Source organism: Mesoplodon bidens (genome assembly GCF_964165515.1).
Source record: "Mesoplodon bidens genome assembly, chromosome: 4".
Classification (NCBI taxonomy): domain Eukaryota; kingdom Metazoa; phylum Chordata; class Mammalia; order Artiodactyla; family Ziphiidae; genus Mesoplodon; species Mesoplodon bidens.
Genome location: NC_138160.1, coordinates 66,046,304 through 66,065,075, shown reverse-complemented (window position 1 = coordinate 66,065,075; position 18,772 = coordinate 66,046,304). Strand labels below are relative to the sequence as shown.

At 39.5% G+C, this 18,772-nt stretch overlaps 1 protein-coding gene across 3 annotated transcripts in view; it reads left to right on the top strand.

Moving 5' to 3' along the window:
• Positions 1-1,520: 1,520 nt before the first annotated feature.
• Positions 1,521-18,772, top strand: part of ACOT12 (acyl-CoA thioesterase 12) — a 59,747-nt gene continuing 42,495 nt past the window's right edge. For 2 of the 3 annotated variants that reach the window (XM_081231080.1, XM_081231079.1), the window contains exons 1-3: positions 1,521-1,903; positions 6,730-6,799; positions 11,700-11,760. In XM_081231080.1, coding sequence (XP_081087206.1) covers positions 1,771-1,903; positions 6,730-6,799; positions 11,700-11,760 — 264 coding nt within the window. In that variant the 5' untranslated portion in view covers positions 1,521-1,770. The other variant, XM_081231081.1, reaches the window with a different exon arrangement.

Sequence of the window (18,772 nt, the reverse complement as noted above, 5' to 3'; positions counted from 1 at the left end):
ATGCATTTAATTCTTATTTATGCTTATATGGGATGGAAACCTACTCACAGAGGATCCTGAAAAGTTATCAAGTCCATGTTTCCTTCATTCCTCTATTAAAAAAAAAAAAAAAAAAAACCTTTAAAAGGAGAAGCAAAATTACCAGAATCTCCATTCTGATGCTCCAGGCTGGGGCTTGGCAGGCCATCTGCACAAGGATAAAAAAGCAGCACTGATTTGTTGGAGTCAGTTAGACTTTGTGGTAAGTCAGGAGCCCTGAGTTCAAGTCAGGTGCTCTACTATCTTAACTGCTCCTTTTACATCAGCTGCCTGCCTGACACATGGTTTTCTCTCCAGGAGTCCATTCCCTCACCCATCCCAGATGCAGCCAGCCCTCACAATATGACATCTATAGCTCTATTACATGCTGGAGGTTTTCTGGTGTCACTGTTTCCATAATGGGAACTGCTTTGTAGAGTCACTGATTTCAGCTCTAGAAAGTGTAACAGCTTATATGTGCTAAAGTTTGACAATGAGAACTCTTATTTAATGTTCTAGATTCTGTCTCTCATAAAGAATAAATTCTCTTGGGATTTGTTGGGCTCATTTGTCGTGAGTTGACCGGTTTTTTGGTTTTGTTTAATTAATTAATTTATTTATTTATTTATTTTTGGCTGTGTTGGATCTTCGTTGCTGCGCACAGGCTTTTCTCTAGTTGCGTTGAGCGGGGGCTACTCTTCGTTGAGGTGCGCAGACTTCTCATTGCAGTGGCTTCTCTTGTTGCAGAGCACAGGCTCTAGGCGCGTGGGCTTCAGTAGTTGCAGCACATGGGCTCGGTAGTTGTGGCTCACGGGCTCTAGAGCGCAGGCTCAGTAGTTGTGTAACATGGGCTTAGTTGCTCCGTGGCATGTGGAATCTTCCCAGACCAGGGCTCAAACCCGCGTCCCTTGCATTGGCAGGTGGATTCTTAACCACTGTGCCACCAGGGAAGTCCAAGTTGACAGGTTTTAACTGTAAATTCTCTATATTAAAACCAAAAGGTTGCCTTCCCTTATTCGGTGACTTCTGATGTGCCAGCAAAGATCAGCCCTTTTTAAATTTTTCTCTGTGTTTGGCAGTGGAGGTAATTTCATAACAAAAAGATGAATAACAGGGTTTTTTTTTTTTTTGGAGCCATTATATTATCCTAAGACTCAGAAGGTGAATTTTGAACTAGGGATGGGAGGAGTGAGTGTCCACCCTACCTGGCAGTCTACAGCCAGAAAAAAAAGAAAATAAGAAGTTAAATACTTTAAAATCAACTTCTAAAGCAAAAGGTCTACATTTCTCTGGACAGCATTTAACTAATTAATTATTAACTCCCCATCACCTGTCAAGTTCTTCAGACGGATAATAACCTCACTATTTACTTGGCAAACACCTATGTCACCTTAGCCAGGCACACGCTATGACTTTTGTACTTTACCTCATTTAATTCTCTGCACAGTCCTCTTGAGATAAGTACTGCTCTCCCCCCTTTAGAGGTGAGAAACCCGGTCTGGTTCCAGCTTTGCCAACCTCGGCCGCCCGAGTCACTGTCTTCTGAGACAGAAGAGAGTTCCCTTTCGCCCTCCTCGCGGTATTCCTGGCCCCTTAAATCTCACCTCCCGGTGCACCAGCCGGCCCAGTGGCCAGCAGGGCGCGGGGTGCGGGGCCGGGGTGGCAGCGGCTCGGTGCCCTTTGGAGCGGGGGCGGGCCCAGCTGGTGGCCGGGCGGCGGCCAGGCCCGGTTGCTTCGCACTCTTGACCGGCCATGGAGCTGGAGCGGCCGGAGCCCGGCGAGGTGAGCGTGAGCCAGGCCATCCAGCCCGCGCACGCCAACCTCCGCGGAGAGCTGAGCGCCGCTCAGCTGCTCAAGTGGATCGACGCTGCCGCCTGCCTGGCGGGTAGGGGTGCTGGAAGGGGAGGGTAGGATGGAGGAGACGCAGGGTGCCGGGGGTCTGGAGTGGAGGAGCCCTGAGTGGGGGCGGGGCCTGGTGTGTGTTGCGGAGGGGTGTGTCTGGGAACTGGGAAGCGGGCTGGGATGTGGGGATGCGGGGTGGCGGGGGTCCGGACGGCAGAGGTCGCGATGCTGACACACCAGGACCCCTGATCGGTGAGGAGGGAGAAGGAAGGAGAGGAGGGTTTTGACAGAGCTTTAAGCCCTGTGCAGCTGGGAAGTAATGATTGAGATTGTTCGTCCAACACTGGAAATGACCTAGACCAGTGGTTCTCAAACCTTTTAGTCTTAGGACTCCTTTACCCCATAAAATAAACGAGGACCCCCAGAGAGCTTTCGTGTTGGTTCTTTTATCCATATTTACCATATGTGAAATTTTAAAAAATAATTCATTTGAAAAGAAAAACCCGTTACATATTTTTATTGTAAAATAACTATATTTTCAACAAGAACAAAAATGTACTTAGAGAAGTGGTATTGGTTTACATTTCTGCAAATCTCTTTAATGTCTAGTTTAATACATCACTCACCTCTTATATCTGCTTCTGAATTCAGTTTGTTACCTTCCACACCATCATGTAGTCTTTGCAAAGGACCTTTGCACCTGCTGTTCTTTTTGCCTTTACACTTTTCTCTTGGCCCTTTCCATACATTCGGTCTCCACTAAGTATCATTTATGCAGAGCAGTCTTTCCTAACTACCTGCTTTACATTTGCACCCTTTCATCACAACACCCTTTCCAAATTCCTCCACACCACTTAACACAATCCGTAATTACTTGGTGTACTTATATGTTCACCTTTTATTTCCTGCCTGGCCAATTAGCATGTAAACTGAAGCTTAGTAAGCACTTAATAAGTAAGCACTAAATAAAAACTTCCTGATTATATGGATGGGTAGTTGGATGGATGGGTCCAGAACTTGGAATCTCATTTCTTAAAGGAAGCCAGGCTTTGCGTAAGGCACTTAATAGACTCAGCAAATGTACATTTTAAGTAAAATATGTTAGGATAAAATATTAGAGCTGGAAGGAGCTTAAGATCGTGTATCCCAGGACTCTTATTTTATAGAGGAAAACAGTAAAGCTCAGATGATTACAAATCTCTGTTTTTCTCAGTGAGTGTGCATAGAGTTTCTAATCCCCTGTGTGTTAACCACCCACAAAATTCAGTCATATATCTGATGCCAATCTGTTTATTTTCTGTTTGTTGATAGGTCTGTTTGGTTTCTGTCTTAACAGTTTTTATCAGGATTTGAGGTCTGTTATAATAACAATAATGGAGACATGAATATAAAAGTAATTCACATGTAAGAGAAACAAGTATAGAAATTATTCAGTTGCCATGCCTATTTCCATGGCAACTGAATTCATTATGTGAATATTGATGTGACTTTTAAAGTTACCTCACTTAGTGCTTCTGTCCTATAATGGAGAAACAATTGCCCTCCTGCAATTTTCATTAAAATTTCTATGGTTTTACACCTTTGGAAACTCGGATCACAGCAGGAATCAATTGATAACCAATTACTGTGGACCTTAATAGTTATATTACTAATAATACAATATTGAAGAAACCTTTATGATAAAGTTGGTTTGGAAACATGGTTAATGTTAATCCTTGTAGGAAAACAAGGATTAGAATTAGCCACTGACCTCGATAGAATTAGCCACCGGCCTCATCTGGAGACCAGAAGATACTGAAACAATATCTTTAATACTAAGTATTATAAAAATTGTCAACCAAGAGCTTCAAGGCCCTGTGCATGGTTTATCCTCAGCCTTCCCCTCAGCCTTATCTCACCTACTCTCCTCCTTCCTTTTTGAATTTTTGCCACAAAAACCTCAGGACCTTTGTAGTCACTGTTCCTTCTGCCCAGCAAGCCCTCCCCTGCTCTCCTCCACAACACACATCTGTTTTACTCCTTCTCGTCTTTCAGATCTCACTTCAAGCATCCTCTCCACAGGGAAACGTTCCCTGACATGCCACCTAGGTGTGGTTCCTCAGTTACAGACCTTCATAAAATCCATGTTTCCTTCAGATCATGTAACTCATTTTGTTCTTATGTATTCATTTAATTAATGTCTGGCTCCTCACTAGATTCCATGAGAATAGGGATAGTAGCTGTTTTATATTTCCAGCACCTTACAGAGAGGCTGGCATAGCACGAGTGTTCAACCAATATTAGTTAAAAGAAAGAATGAATGAAGCCACCGTCATTTTTATCAGTCATCATACCTGGATTACATCCACTTAGCTGTTCCTCGGCTTCTCTCAGTTTCCCCAGGAAATCAGAAATAGCTTTAGGGTTTCTCCACTTTTACTGGCATACTGCATGAAGGACAATCAAAACCAAGAACCAGAACAGACTGGTCCTGTTGAATTCATATCTGTCACACTTGTAAAAAGAAAATAAACACATGTAAAAATTGTGGCCCTGTGTTGGCTCCCCATATTTTAATTTTTCATTTTTAATTTAATGGCCCTTAAAAGTCTGTAATGTAAAACATGGCAGTTGAGCTCCTGAATCCCATATTCAGCCAAGTACTTCTCTAGGGAGCATTCCTTGGTTGGTCTTTTCTTTTCTCAGAGTTCCTGTTGCTTCTGTAGTAAAAATAACTATTTAGAACAATGTATTTGATCTTTATAAGCCAAAATTGCCTCTTTATAAAATAGAACTAATAACAGTATCAACCTCATGTAATTGATATGCATAAATACTTAGCTCAGTGCCAGGCCAATAATAAATCATAATTATTATGATTATGTTTCTTTGTGATTCCTAATGCAATCTGGTATAGTGCTATATATACATAGAAGACACCCAATATATACAATAAAAATTTAGTCTTTTATTGGGTTTTTCACTTTAGTTATCATTTACATCATTCAAAATTTGGTAACTCGTGTTGGTGTACATGGTAACACTTTACCTATAAGAATAGTTTAATAAACTCAATATATCATTCCCTCATGTCAGGTGACCAGAATGAATGTCTATTACATACCTTTTAGTCAACACTTTACTGACTATGGCTAGATCTCTGTCACTGAGTAGACTCATTAAAAGATAGGACTGATAACAGCTCAGTGTCTGGAAATCAATGCGAATTTAACAAATGTTTGATACAGTGAATTAAATTGAACCCAACTTCCTAGAGTCTAATACTTTTATGTTTCCTTCCTCTAATTGAACTTTAGAGCTGGGAAACCCATTTCCCCCCCTCCATCACTCACACACAGAGTTCTGCTATGGTTAGTTTTCTGGTAACTCAGTTTATGTTATCTGCATATTTGGAAGAATAGTTATTTCCAACTAGTAAAACCAGAATGTCCAGTTTTCTACAGAATTAGATCATAGAGAGGAATGTTTTAAATACGTGCTCTCTGGAGTATTTTCTCATATCACTTTACCTGGGACTATCAATATATATTGCAATTAAAGTAATCCACTACACACAAAGAATGCAAATTCAGTATAATTCACTGTCTCTTTCTTTTTCATAATAAGACAGCAGGAGTGAAGTCTCCAAAATTAAAATGGAGTTAAAATTTCTTTAAAAAGCTAATGCAGTCTGTTTGGGTTTTAACTGACTGTTCCTCAAAATGAAATTCTGGAAAAACCACATATCAAGATTTTTCCCAAAGAGGAAAACTTCTGATACTTTTACATAAAGTAAAACCAACAATCAAAAAAAAAAAAAACTCAACAAATTAAATGCAGACAGAGGGACTTCCCTGGTGGTGCAGTGGTTAAGAATCTGCCTGCCAATGCAGGGAACACGGGTTCAAGCCCTGGTCCAGGAAGATCCCACATGCCGCAGAGCAACTAAGCCCATGCACCACAACTACTGAGCCTGCGCTCTAGAGCCTGCAAGCCACAACTACTGAGCCCATGTGCCACAACTACTGAAGCCCGTGCACCTAGAGCCTGTGCTCCTCAACAAGAGAAGCCACTGCAATGAGAAGCCCATGCACCGCAACGAAGAGTAGCCCCCGCTCGCTGCAACTAGAGAAAGCCCAAGGGCAGCAACGAAGACCCAACACAGTGAAAAATAAACAAATAAACAAACAAACAAATATTTAAAATAAATAAATAAATAAATGCAGGCAGGGAACATGGAAATAACTGGAGTGCTTCCCTAATCTCTCTCATCCTACTCAATACTTTTCTCCTCCAACATAATTAATGCATAGTGAATTTCATATGAATTTGGTAGTAATAAATAATAAATATTGATTAAATACTTACTATGTGCCCATCTCTATTTCTCTAATGCCCAGACAAGTTTCTCTCTGATTTGGGGTATGAACTTGAGGTCTTCCACACTGTTCAGTGCTTGCACTGGTTAAGTGGTTTAAATATATTCAGCTACTGGTTATGTGGGATAATAGATACAGCTTTGATGCATTGTTTTTTTTTTAAACGAAAGAAGGGTAGTACCTGACAAAATATTTAAATTTGACACCAACTTACTAAAGTTACTATCTGAATAGCTAGATATGCTGGGTATTGGTACTGAATTTCAAATCAAAGATAGTATAAGTTAAAACTCAGGAGAAAGTACAGTAATTTCCATGCAGTAGAAAAATAACTTATTGAGCAAAGGAACTGTTATCAATCCAGTTCATCCAGAAGTGTGGCATAGTGGTCCTATACTGCATAAGAGGATGAGTTACTAGAATAAATCCACTTGCTTTATTCCTTTTCCTGCATGCTGAAATATTTAAACATAACTATTAATGCAGCCCATTTTTAACCTATTTTTTGAAGCTGAAAAACATGCTGGGGTTTCCTGTGTTACAGCCTCAGTGGATGACATACAATTTGAGGAGACAGCTAGGTAAGTGGCATTGCTTTATCATGCCTTTCTCCTGGGTTTATTGGTTCATTTACAACATGTATTGGTGGCACCTAAGCGTACTCATTTGGAGTCAGGGTTCAAATTTGTTAATAAGTAACATTTGAACCAATGTAAATCAGTAAAACAATAATAATAATAATTTCAGGACCTACTTTTAGTAAATACTATTAAGTGTAAATTTACAGCCCTGATTTTGTTGAGAAATAGCTCTCAGCATTAAATGCATTCTGGTATAAGGCACTGCAGGATTTCTAAAAGCTGGTCTGAATGGCTCCTTCCTTTACTATTAATGATAATAAGTATCTCTATGATGGTGAATCTCATCATTACGTTGTTGGGTAAACATTAATTCATCTGAGTAGACGCGTTAAATTATGAAAAACATTTTATGTGTGGGAGTGTGTATATGTTTTACCATCTCTTATTGTAGAAAATTTCAAGATACACAAATCTTTCAACCATATACAAAAGTAGAGAGAATACTACCATGTATCCCCAAGGACCCAACACCTAACTACGACAATAATCAACTCATAAATGCTGTTGTTTTATCAATACCCTTCCATACTCCCCCACATACCTGGATTATTTTGAAGCAAATCCCAGACATCATCTCTGAATATTTCAGTATATATTTCTAAAAGATCAGGGCTCTTTTAGAAAACATAATAATGTAACTGCAATACCATTAAGAAAAATTATCATCCCCAATGGTCTCAAAAAAATTTTTTTTTAATTTAAACAATTGGTCTATGGATTGAATCAGGATCCAATATGGCTGATATGACGTTTTACATAAAAATTTCCCTTTCTTCTTTTCTCTTGCAATTTGTTTTTTAAAGAAACCTGGTCATTTGTCCTATACCATTTACCACATTTTGTATCTGCTCATTGTATACCTGTTTAACGTGCTCACTGATGCAGGATTGGTCATTATTTCTATGCCTTTTTGGTGGACAGAATTAGGAATTATTTTTTTAAAGAGGTTACATTAATAACTGTAATAAACTAGGGTTATATGGTTTTACTTAATTTATCTGATTTTATGTTTGTATCTCTTTTTTTGCTTTCTGAATATCTTGATCCTAAAAGAACCATCCCAGACTAGAAACAGATGATCTTCTCTCTTCCTTTTTCTTATGTTATGTTTAGAAAAAGGAAGAGAGAAGATCATCCGTTTCTAGTCTGGGATGGTTCTCAAGGACCATGGGGGAGCTGCCACCAGTTTTCAAACCCTAAGTAGTCTGTCCAGTGAGATGCCCACTTCATCTCTACAACCTCCAGCTTACATTTATCTATTTGGCACTTATTCATTTATATACAAACAAAATTAAGTTAAATAAAACGACATGCATAAAGAAGTTATATCTCCAAAGCTAACCCAAAAGAAATTTTTGGTAGGCATTAGAATCATAGATATGGAGAGACCTTTAGAACTCAACCCAATCATCTCTTTGTACTGATAAGAAACTGAAGCCTAAGGCCCAGAGCCAGCCAAAGGACAGAGGATACTTAGAGCCTGGATCTTCTTATGCTCTATCCAGTGCTTTCTCTAACCCACTTCTTCTATCTTTGTGATCAGCAACCTTTATTGAACATCTCCTGATGCTTGTTCTCATAGGCAGCTGCAGTGTCAGTGAAAGAGCCCTTGACATTCTAGAGACTTGTAGATATAGATAAAGGACTATTGGGTCTATTGACTAAGCACAGATACTAGCTATGTGATTTTTCCTGAAGAAGAGAAAGTTGACATGTGTTTGTATCTCAACACAATTACAGATTACTGAAAATCCAAACTTATTTGGGAATAGATTAAAGCACCATTATTAAACTTAGGAATGCCGACAGTATATTGCAATAAAACATCTATTATGTACTTTCCAATCCTAAATTCTGTAACTTAGACTTAACTAATAACCTCATCATTAAAGTGTGGTTTGCCATTTGAACCATTTTGTGTTTATGTTATCAGAAAGGATTTGTGGCCACTAAAATATATGGGACCTGCACCATTAAAAAAAGAAAATTGAAAGCTACATATACAAAGCCATACAATTTGTTTAAAAGCCATATTATTTTTTTTACTATATTGATCTTTAAAAATATTTATTTATTTATTTATTTGGTTGCATCGGGTCTTAGTTGTGGCAGGCGGGCTCCTTAGTTGTGGCATGCAAACTCTTGGTTGCAGCATGCACGTGGGATCTAGTTTCCAGACCAGGGATCGAACCCGGGCCCCCTGCGTTGGGAGCGCGGAGTCTTAACCACTGTGCCATCAGGGAAGTCCCATATTAGATACTTTTTAAATTCACAATATATATTGAATATACCAAAAGTACTGCTCTAAGCTCAATAGAATCTGTGAATGTTTATGACACAATACTGAAGTGTGGCAGTCACTCAGTCTGGTAAGAAAGTCAGACAAATACATAGTCATCAGAATAGAAAGTATGATAGGATGCATGCCTGGGGTGAGATATAAATTCTGTGGGGTAGATAAAAGGTACATTTTGACTGGAGAACCAATGAGAGTTTCATGATGGAGGTAGTATTTAATGTGGGCCTTAAATGAGGTATAGATTTTCACTGGTGAGTAGGAAAAGGACTTCACAAGATGAGGTACATGTAAGAGCCTAAGCACTGAGGTGGGAAGAAGTGGGGGGTGCTTAGGAAAAGCCTGGCATGCAGAGATGATACCCCAGCAGCAGTGTGGGGCTGGGAACAGAAGACCTTGAATGCCATGCTATGAAATTAATTTTACTTGGGATTTTAGCAGAATGTAAAGCAGAATGTCTCCTGCTTTTAAAGGAAGGGCAGAGTTCACAAAAGAGACCAAAACGTGGCAAGGTGGACTTCCCTGGTGGTCCAGTGGTTAAGACTCAGCGCTTCCACTGTAGGGGGTGCAGGTTCGAGCCCTGGTCAGGGAAGTTACACATACTGCATGGTGTGGCCAAAAAAAAAAGTGGCAAGATGCTTCCCCTCCTCAGAGTCTGACAGGCAGAGGCGGAAGATTTTGGTAGTATATGAGTACAAAGTACTACAGTAGCTTTGAAGAGGGACTCTCTGCCTCGTGTTATCACTGTAAATCTCTGCTAGAAACTTTACCAAACAGAGCTAGGAAATCTAGGAGGAACAAATTTAAGGAAAAGAGAAAATTGGTTTGGGTTTGCATGTGCTAAGTGTGGGGATTAAGTTAAATTAGGTAATGTGTGTGTAAGCAGCTATCACTCAGCCTAGTAGGGCCTCCATAACCATTAGCTGAATCTGCTGAGAGAAGTTTGAAAATATGGCTCTGTGTTTCAAGAATGAGGTTTGTGCTAAAGATTTAGATTTGAGAATCATCTCTATAAAGATGATACGATTGTGGAAGAGAACAAGGTCTTCAGGAAGAGGCTGAAATGAGAAAAAACAGAGAACATAAATTTGGTGGATGGCTACCATTAAGGTTTAAGTAAGGGAAATCAGTGAAGAAAACTGAGAATGAAGAGAGAACAGTATTTTGGAAGCCAAGGGAAGAGAAGTTTTCCTGAAGAAAGAGGTTGATTGATGCTGTTAAATGAGAGAAGACCTTGGATTTAGCTGTTAGGAAGTGACTTCGGAGAGATCAGGAGTAAGATGGGGAAGCAACAGCTAGATTTGAGTGGCTGAGAAGTGAATGAGAGATGAAACCCCCAAACTTCTGAACCTGACAAAATCATAATCTTTTAAGACCCATCTCAGATGTTACCTCTTCTATGGCTCCTTCCCTGACTTTCAAATTAGTCACTTCTGGGTGTTTTTGCAATACTTGATTCTTTCTTCCTTTTGAAAAATTTCATAGCGTTGTACCTCAGCTGTCTGCATCCTGGTGTCCCAAGTGAAGACTGGTCTCCTTGATGTCATCAACCTTGTCTTGTTAATCACTGTATCCTGAGGTCTTAGTTTAGTGCCAGGACTAGTTGTAACTCAGTAAACATTTGTTAAATGTATGAGCTGGAAAAAGAAAAAGATTATTTTAGGAAGTTTGAATATGGAGAAATATAGAGGAGAAGAGAAAAAAATGTTGTGATAGAATAAACTTGAGAGAAAGATTTTTAGCAAGGAAAAGCCTTGAACATTTTCACAGACTGATAAGGAGTCAAGGAAGGGGCAGAGATTGAGGGTACAAAAGAGGAAAGAGCTGCCTAAGCCAGGCCATGGTGCAGGAGGAAAGGTAAGAGCAGGATGGGATCAAGGGCACGGGTAAAGAAAGAGGTCTGGAAGAGATCTATTTTTCTTCCCCTGAAACAGAAGACTGAGAATAGTGAGAATGTAGTTCAAATTTGAAGTCAGGGAGAAAAATTGAGGAGGCTTATATTGGGTAGACCCTTAGGTGACTGAAGGGCCAGAACACAAAAGCTTTGAAACAACTAGGGTTACATGACCAGAGTCCCAGTAATAATGTGGAGTGAATGGACCATCTGGCAACATTGAGGGCTCCTGTAAACCTAGTGAAGGTATTCAGTTTGTTTGCTTGCTTGCTTGCTTGCTTGTATGTTTACCATTTATTTGTTAATCAACATTTTAAAGTATCAGTTGTATAGGTTTGCATGTGTGTTCGTTTTCTCTTAACCAAACAGCTGTGGTACAGTCAAGTATCTGTTGTAGATTTGGAAATCATTTTGCACACCATCTTTGCAAAGGCCGTCTTCTGTTAAAAAGAGGTAGTCAGCTAACTCTTGTGTGGTTTACAATAATCAGTATCTATTTTTAGTGCTGTCTTGTTATGTTATTGAGTTTCTCATGCATGAACATTATCAGCATAAGGTGGAACTGTTCTATGGCACACACATTTAAGTGAATCTTCAAGTCTGAAATGAGATGTGCTAGAATTACTGTTTTGTTTTTTTTTTTTAACTAGAGTTGGACAAGTTATAACCATCAAAGCGAAAGTTACTAGAGCGTTCAGCACAAGCATGGAGGTAAGAGGCTCCCTTTTCTTCCTTCTGCCTGTTGGTGCTCATTTCTTCATTGTTTACAGAGGAGAGAGGAGGAGGCCTGGAATAACTTGGAGTTCATATGATTCTGAATTTCAGACGGCCCTTGAATCTGTAGTCAGGCTCACAGGTAAATAATAAGCCTGTGTTTCCCTGATACTAAAATTAAATGTGATGCAATGAACTATTTTTACCTAAAAGGATATACACAAAGTAAACATACAAGGGAGGGCACTCTCTTGGTTCTTTGCCAGGTATAAGTTTTATTTTATTTATTTTTTTGCTGTATGCGGGCCTCCCACTGCTGTGGCCTCTCCCGTTGTGGAGCACAGGCTCCGGACGCGCAGGCCCAGCGGCCATGGCTCACGGGCCCAGCCGCTCCGCGGCATGTGGGATCTTCCCGGACCAGGGCACGAACCCGTGTCCCTCGCATCGGCAGGCGGACTCCCAAACACTGCGCCACCAGGGAAGCCCAAGTTTTATTTCTTAATTATTCTGACTCTATTACTATTCAAATTCTACTTGTTCTCTATCTCCTCACCTATAATGAAAACTAGCCCCCACGATTAACTAGTTTTTGAAAGGCAGAGTAATTGAAGCAAGAAGGGAAGCTTAGATTTTTCTTCTTCGTCTACTTGGTTTTCTTTTCTTTATTATAGCTATGAATACAAAATTCTTGGGAGCATTTGAAGTCTCTATCCAGGTTAAAAGAGCAGGAAAGGAGTTCGTGGATCCCATGTTGCAACTTGTAGTTTGCTCAGTAGCAGTCCCTTTGATCTCTGGGCACAAAAGACATGTAGGGACTTACATTTGTTTCTTAGGGATTCTATGACAAAGTTTCACAGATTAGGTGCCTTAAACAACAGAAATGTATTGTCTCACTGTTCTGGAGGCTAGCAGTCCTAAATCAAGGTGTCAGTAGGGTTGGTTCCTTCCAAGGCCTATGGGAGAGAATCTGCCCCCATCCTCCCTCCTAACCTCTGGTGGTTTGCCAGTGGTTTGCTTCACCCCGATCTCAGCCTTCATCTGCACATGGTGTTCTCCCTGTGTGTGTATGTGTCCAAATTTTCCCTTTTTATTAAAAAAAAATTTTAACATCTTTATTGGAGTATAATTGCTTTACTATGGTGTGTTTCTGCTTTATAACAAAGTCAATTAGCTATACATATACATATATCCCCATATGTCCTCCCTCTTGCACCTCCCTCCCACCATCCCTATCCCACTCCTCTAGGTGGACACAAAGCACTGAGCTGATCTCCCCGTGCTATGTGGTTACTTCCCACTAGCTATCTATTTTAATTTTGGTAGTGTATACATGTCGATGCCACTCTCTCACTGCGTCCCAGCTTAACCTACCCCCTCCTCGGGTGCTCAAGTCCAATCTCTTTGTCTGCGTCTTTATTCCTGTCCTGCCTCTAGGTTCTTCAGACCCCCCCCTTTTTATTTTTAGATTCCATATATATGTGTTAGCATACGGAATTTGTTTATCTCTTTCTGACGTACTTCACTCTGTATGACAGTCTCTAAGTCCATCCACCTCACTACAGATAACTCAATTTCGTTTCTTTTTATGGCTGAGTAATATTCCATTGTATATATGTGCCACATCTTCTTTATCCATTCGTCTGTTGATGGACACCTAGGTTGCTTCCATGTCCTGGCTATTGTAAATAGAGCTGCAATGAACATTTTGGTACATGACTCTTTTTGAATTATGGTTTCCTCAGGGTATATGCCCAGTAGTGGGATTGCTGGGTCATATAGTAGTTCTATTTGTAGTTTTTTAAGGAACCTCCATACTGTTCTCCATAGTGGCTGTATCAGTATACATTCCTACCAACAGTGCAAGACGGTTCCCATTTCTCCACACCCTCTCCAGCATTTATTGTTTCTAGATTTTTTGATGATGGCCATTCTGACAGGTGTGATATGATATCTCATTGTAGTTTTGATTTGCATTTCTCTAATGATTAGTGATGTTGAACATCCTTTCATGTGTTTGTTGGCAATCTGTATATCTTCTTTGGAGAAATGTCTGTTTAGGTCTTCTGCCCATTCTTGGATTGAGTTGTTTGTTTTTTTGATATTGAGCTGCATGAGCTGCTTGTATATTTTGGAGATTAATCCTTTCTCAGTTCCTTCATTTTCAAATATTTTCTCCCATTTTGAGGGTTGTCTTTTCATCTTGTTTCTGGTTTCCTTTGCTGTGCAAAAGCTTTTAAGTTTCATTAGGTCCCATTTGTCTATTGTTTTTATTTCCATTTCTCTAGGAGGTGGGTCAAAAAGGATCTTGCTGTGATTTATGTCATGTAGTATTCTGCCTATGTTTTCCTCTAAGAGTTTTATAGTGTCCGGTCTTACATATAGGTCTCTAATCGATTATGAGTTTATTTTTCTGTATGGTGCTAGGAAGTGTTCTAATTTCATTCTTTTACATGTAGCTGTCCAGTTTTCCCAGGACCACTTATTGAAGAGGCTGTCTTTTCTCCATTGTATATTCTTGTCTCCTTTATCAAAGATAAGGTGACCATATATGCATGGGTTTATCTCTGGGCTTTTTATCCTGTTCCATTGGGCTATATTTCTGTTTTTGTGCCAGTACCATACTGTCTTAATTACTGTGGCTTTGTAGTGTACTCTGGAGTCAGGGAGCCTGATTCCTCCAGCTCCATTTTTTTTTTCAAGATTGCTTTGCCTATTTGGGGTCTTCTGTGTTTCCATACAAATTGTGAAATTTTTTGTTCTAGTTCTGTGAAAAATGCCAGTGGTAGTTTGATAGGGATTGCATTGAATCTGTAGATTGCCTTGGGTAGTACAGTCATTTTCACAATGTTGATTCTTCCAATCCAAGAACATAGTATATCTCTCCATCTGTTTGTATCACCTTAAATTTCTTTCATCAGTGTCTTATAGTTTTCTGCATACAGGTCTTTTGTCTCCCTAGGCAGGTTTATTCCTAGGTATTTTATTCTTTTTGTTGCAATGGTAAATGGGAGTGTTTCCTTAATTTCTCTTTCAGATTTTTCATCATTAGTGTATAGCAATGCAAGAGATTTCTGTGCATTGATTTTGTATCCTGCTACTTTACCAAATTCATTGATTAGCTCTAGTAGTTTTCTGGTAGCATCTTTAGGATTCTCTATGTATAGTATCACGCCATCTGCAAACAGTAACAGTTTTACTTCTTCTTTTCCAATGTGTATTCCTTTTATTTCTTTTTCTTCTCTGATTGCTGTGGCTAAAACTTCCAAAACTATGTTGAATAATAGTGGGGACAGTGAGCAACCTTGTCTTGCTCATGATCTTAGTGGAAATGGTTTCAGTTTTTCACCATTGAGAATGATGTTGGCTGTGGGTTTGTCATATATGGCCTTTATTATGTTGAAGTAGGTTCCCTCTATGCCTACTTTCTGGAGGGTTTTTATCATAAATGGGTGTTGAATATTGTTGAAAGCTTTTTCTGCATCTATTGAGATGATCATATGGTTTTTCTCCTTCAATTTGTTAATATGGTTTATCAAATTGATTGATTTGCATATATTGAAGAATCCTTGCATTCCTGGGATAAACCCCACTTGATCATGGTGTGTGATCCTTTTAATGTGATGTTGGATTCTGTTTGCTAGTATTTTGTTGAGGATTTTTGCATCTACGTTCATCAGTGACATTGGCCTATAGTTTTCTTTCTTAGTGACATCTTCGTCTGGTTTTGGTATCAGGGTGATTGTGGCCTAGTAGAATGAGTTTGGGAGTGTTCCTCCCTCTGCTATATTTTTTTAAATAAATTTATTCATTTATGTATTTATGTATTTATTTATTTTTTTGCAGTACGTGGGCCTCTCACTGTTGTGGTCTCTCCCGTTGCGGAGCACAGGCTCCGGACACGCAGGCTCAGCGGCCATGGCTCACGGGCCCAGCTGCTCCGCGGCATGTGGGATCTTCCCAGACCGGGGCACGAACCCGTGTCCCCTGCATCGGCAGGCGGACTCCCAACCACTGCACCACCAGGGAAGCCCCTCTGCTATATTTTGGAAGAGTTTGAGAAGGATAGGTATTAGCTCTTCTCTAAATGTTTGACAGAATTCACCTGTGAAGCCATCTGGTCCTGGGCTTTTGTTTGTTGGAAGATTTTTAATCACAGTTTCAATTTCAGTGCTTGTGATTGGCCTGTTTGTATTTTCTATTTCTTCCTGGTTCAGTCTCGGGAGGTTGTGCTTTCCTAAGAATTTGTCCATTTCTTCCAGGTTGTCCATTTTATTGGCATATAGTTGCCTGTAGTAATCTCTCATGATCCTTTGTATTTCTGCAGTGTCAGTTGTTACTTCTCCTTTTTCATTTTTATTCTACTGATTTGAGTCTGCTCCCTTTTTTACTTGATGAATTTGGCTAATGGTTTATCAATTTTGTTTATCTTCTCAAAGAAACCACTTGTAGTTTTATTGATCTTTGCCCATCGTTTCCTTCATTTCTTTTTCATTTATTTCTGATCTGATCTTTATGATTTCTTTCCTTCTGCTAACTTGGGGGATTTTTTGTTCTTCTTTCTCTAATTGCTTTAGGTGTAAGGCTCGGTTGTTTATTTGAGATGTTTCTTGTTTCTTGAGGTAGGATTGTATTGCTATAAACTTCTCTCTTAGAACTGCTTTTGCTACATCCCATAGGTTTTGGGTCATCGTGTTTTCATCGTCATTTGCTCCTAGGTATTTTTTGATTTCCTCTTTGATTTCTTCAGTGATCTCTTGCTTATTTAGTAGCGTATTGTTTAGCCTCCATGTGCTTGTATTTTTTACAGATTTTTTCCTGTAATTGATATCTAGTCCCATAGTATTGTGATCAGAAAAGTTACTTGATACAATTTCAATTTTCTTAAATTTACCAAGGCTTGACTAGTGACCCAAGATATGGTCTATCCTGCAGAATGTTCCAAGAGCACTTGAGAAGAAAGTGTAATCTGAGGTTTTGGAATGGAATGTCCTATAAATATCAATTAAGTCCATCTTGTCTAATGCATCATTTAAAGCTTGTGTTTCCTTATTTATTTTCATTTTGGATGATCTGTCCATTGGTGAAAGTGGGGTGTTAAAGTCTCTTATTATTTTTGTGTTACTGTCGATTTCCCCTTTTATGGCTGTTAGCTTTTGCCTTATGTATTGAGGTACTCCTTTGTTGGGTGCATAAATATTTACGATTGTTATATCTTCTTCTTGGGTCGATCTCTTGATCATTATGTAGTGTCCTTCTTTGTCTCTTGTAATAGTCTTTATTTTAAAGTCTATTTTGTCTGATATGAGAATTGCTACTCCAGCTTTCTTTGGATTTCCATTTGCATGGAATATCTTTTTCCATCCCCTCACTTTCTGTCTGTATGTGTCCCTAGGTCTGAAGTGGGTCTCTTGTAGACAGCATATGTACATGACTTGTTTTTGTGTCCATTCAGCCAGTCTATGTCTTTTGGTTTGAGCACTTAATCCATTTACATTTAAGGTAATTATCAATACATATGTTCCTATTACCATTTTCTTAATTGTTTTGGGTTTGTTATTGTAAGTCTTTTCTTTCTCTGTGTTTCCTGCCTAGAGAAGCTCCTTTAGCATTTGTTGTAGAGCTGGTTTGGTGGTGCTGTATTCTCTTAGCTTTTGCTTGTCTGTAAAGGTTTTAATTTCTCTGTTGAATCTGAATGAGATCCTTGCTGGGTAGAGTAATCTCAGTTGTAGGTTTTTCCCTTTCATCACTTTAAATATGTCCTGCCACTCCCTTCTGGCTTGCAGTTTCGGCTGAAAAATCAGTTGTTAACCTTATGGGGATTCCCTTGTATGTTAATTGTTGCTTTTCCCTTGCTGCTTTTAGTATTTTCTCTTTGTATTTAATTTTTGATAGTTTGATTAATATGTGTCTTGGTGTGTTTCTCCTTGGATTTATCCTGTATGGGACTCTCTGCGTTTCCTGGACCTGATTATTTCCTTACCCATAGTAGGGAAATTTTCAACTATAATTTCTTCAAATATTTTCTCAGTCCCTTTTTTTTCCTCTTCTTCTTCTGAGAACCCTATCATTTGAATGTTGGTATGTTTAACGTTGTCCCAGAGGTCTCTGAGATTGTCCTCAATTCTTTTTTTTTTTTTTTTGCTTTATTCTGCCCTGTAGTAGTTATTTCCACTATTTTATCTTCCAGATCACTTATCCGTTCTTCTGTTATTCTGCTATTGATTCCTTCTAGAGAATTTTTAATTTCATTTATTGTGCTGTTCATCGTTTCTTTGCTCTTTAGTTCTTCTAGATCCTTGTTAAACGTTTCTTGTATTTTCTCCACTCTATTTCCAAGATTTTGGATCATCTTTACTATAATTACTCTGAATTCTTTTTTAGGTAGACTGCCTATTTCCTCTCCATTTGTTTGGTCTGGTGGGTTTTTACCTTGCTGCTTCATCTGCTGTGTATTTCTCTGTCTTCTCATTTTGCTTAACTTACAGTGTTTGGGGTCTCCATTTTGCAGGCTGCAGGTTCGTAGTTCCCGTTGTTTTTGGTGTCTGCTCCCAGTGGGTAAGGATGGTTCAGTGGGTTGTGTAGGCTTCCTGGTAGAAGGGATTGGTGCCTGCATTTTGGTGGATGAGACTGGACATTGTCTTTCTGGTGGGCAGGACCACGTCTGGTGATGTGTTTTGGGGTGTCTGTGAACCTACTATGATTTTAGGCAGCCTTTCTGCTAATGGGTGAGTTTGTGTTCCTGTCTTTCTAGTTGTTTGGCATGGGGTGTCCACCACCATAGCTTGCTGGTCGTTGAGTGGAGCTGGGTCTTAGCTTTGATATGGAGATCTCTGGGAGAGTTTTTGTCATTTGATATTATGTGGGGCTTGGAGGTGTCTGGTGCACCAATGTCCTGAACTCGGCTCTCCCACCTCAGAGGCTCAGGCCTGATACCCGGCCGGAGCACCAAGACCCTGTCAGCCACATGTCTCAGAAAAAAAGGGAGAAAGAAAGGAAGGGAGGAAGGAAG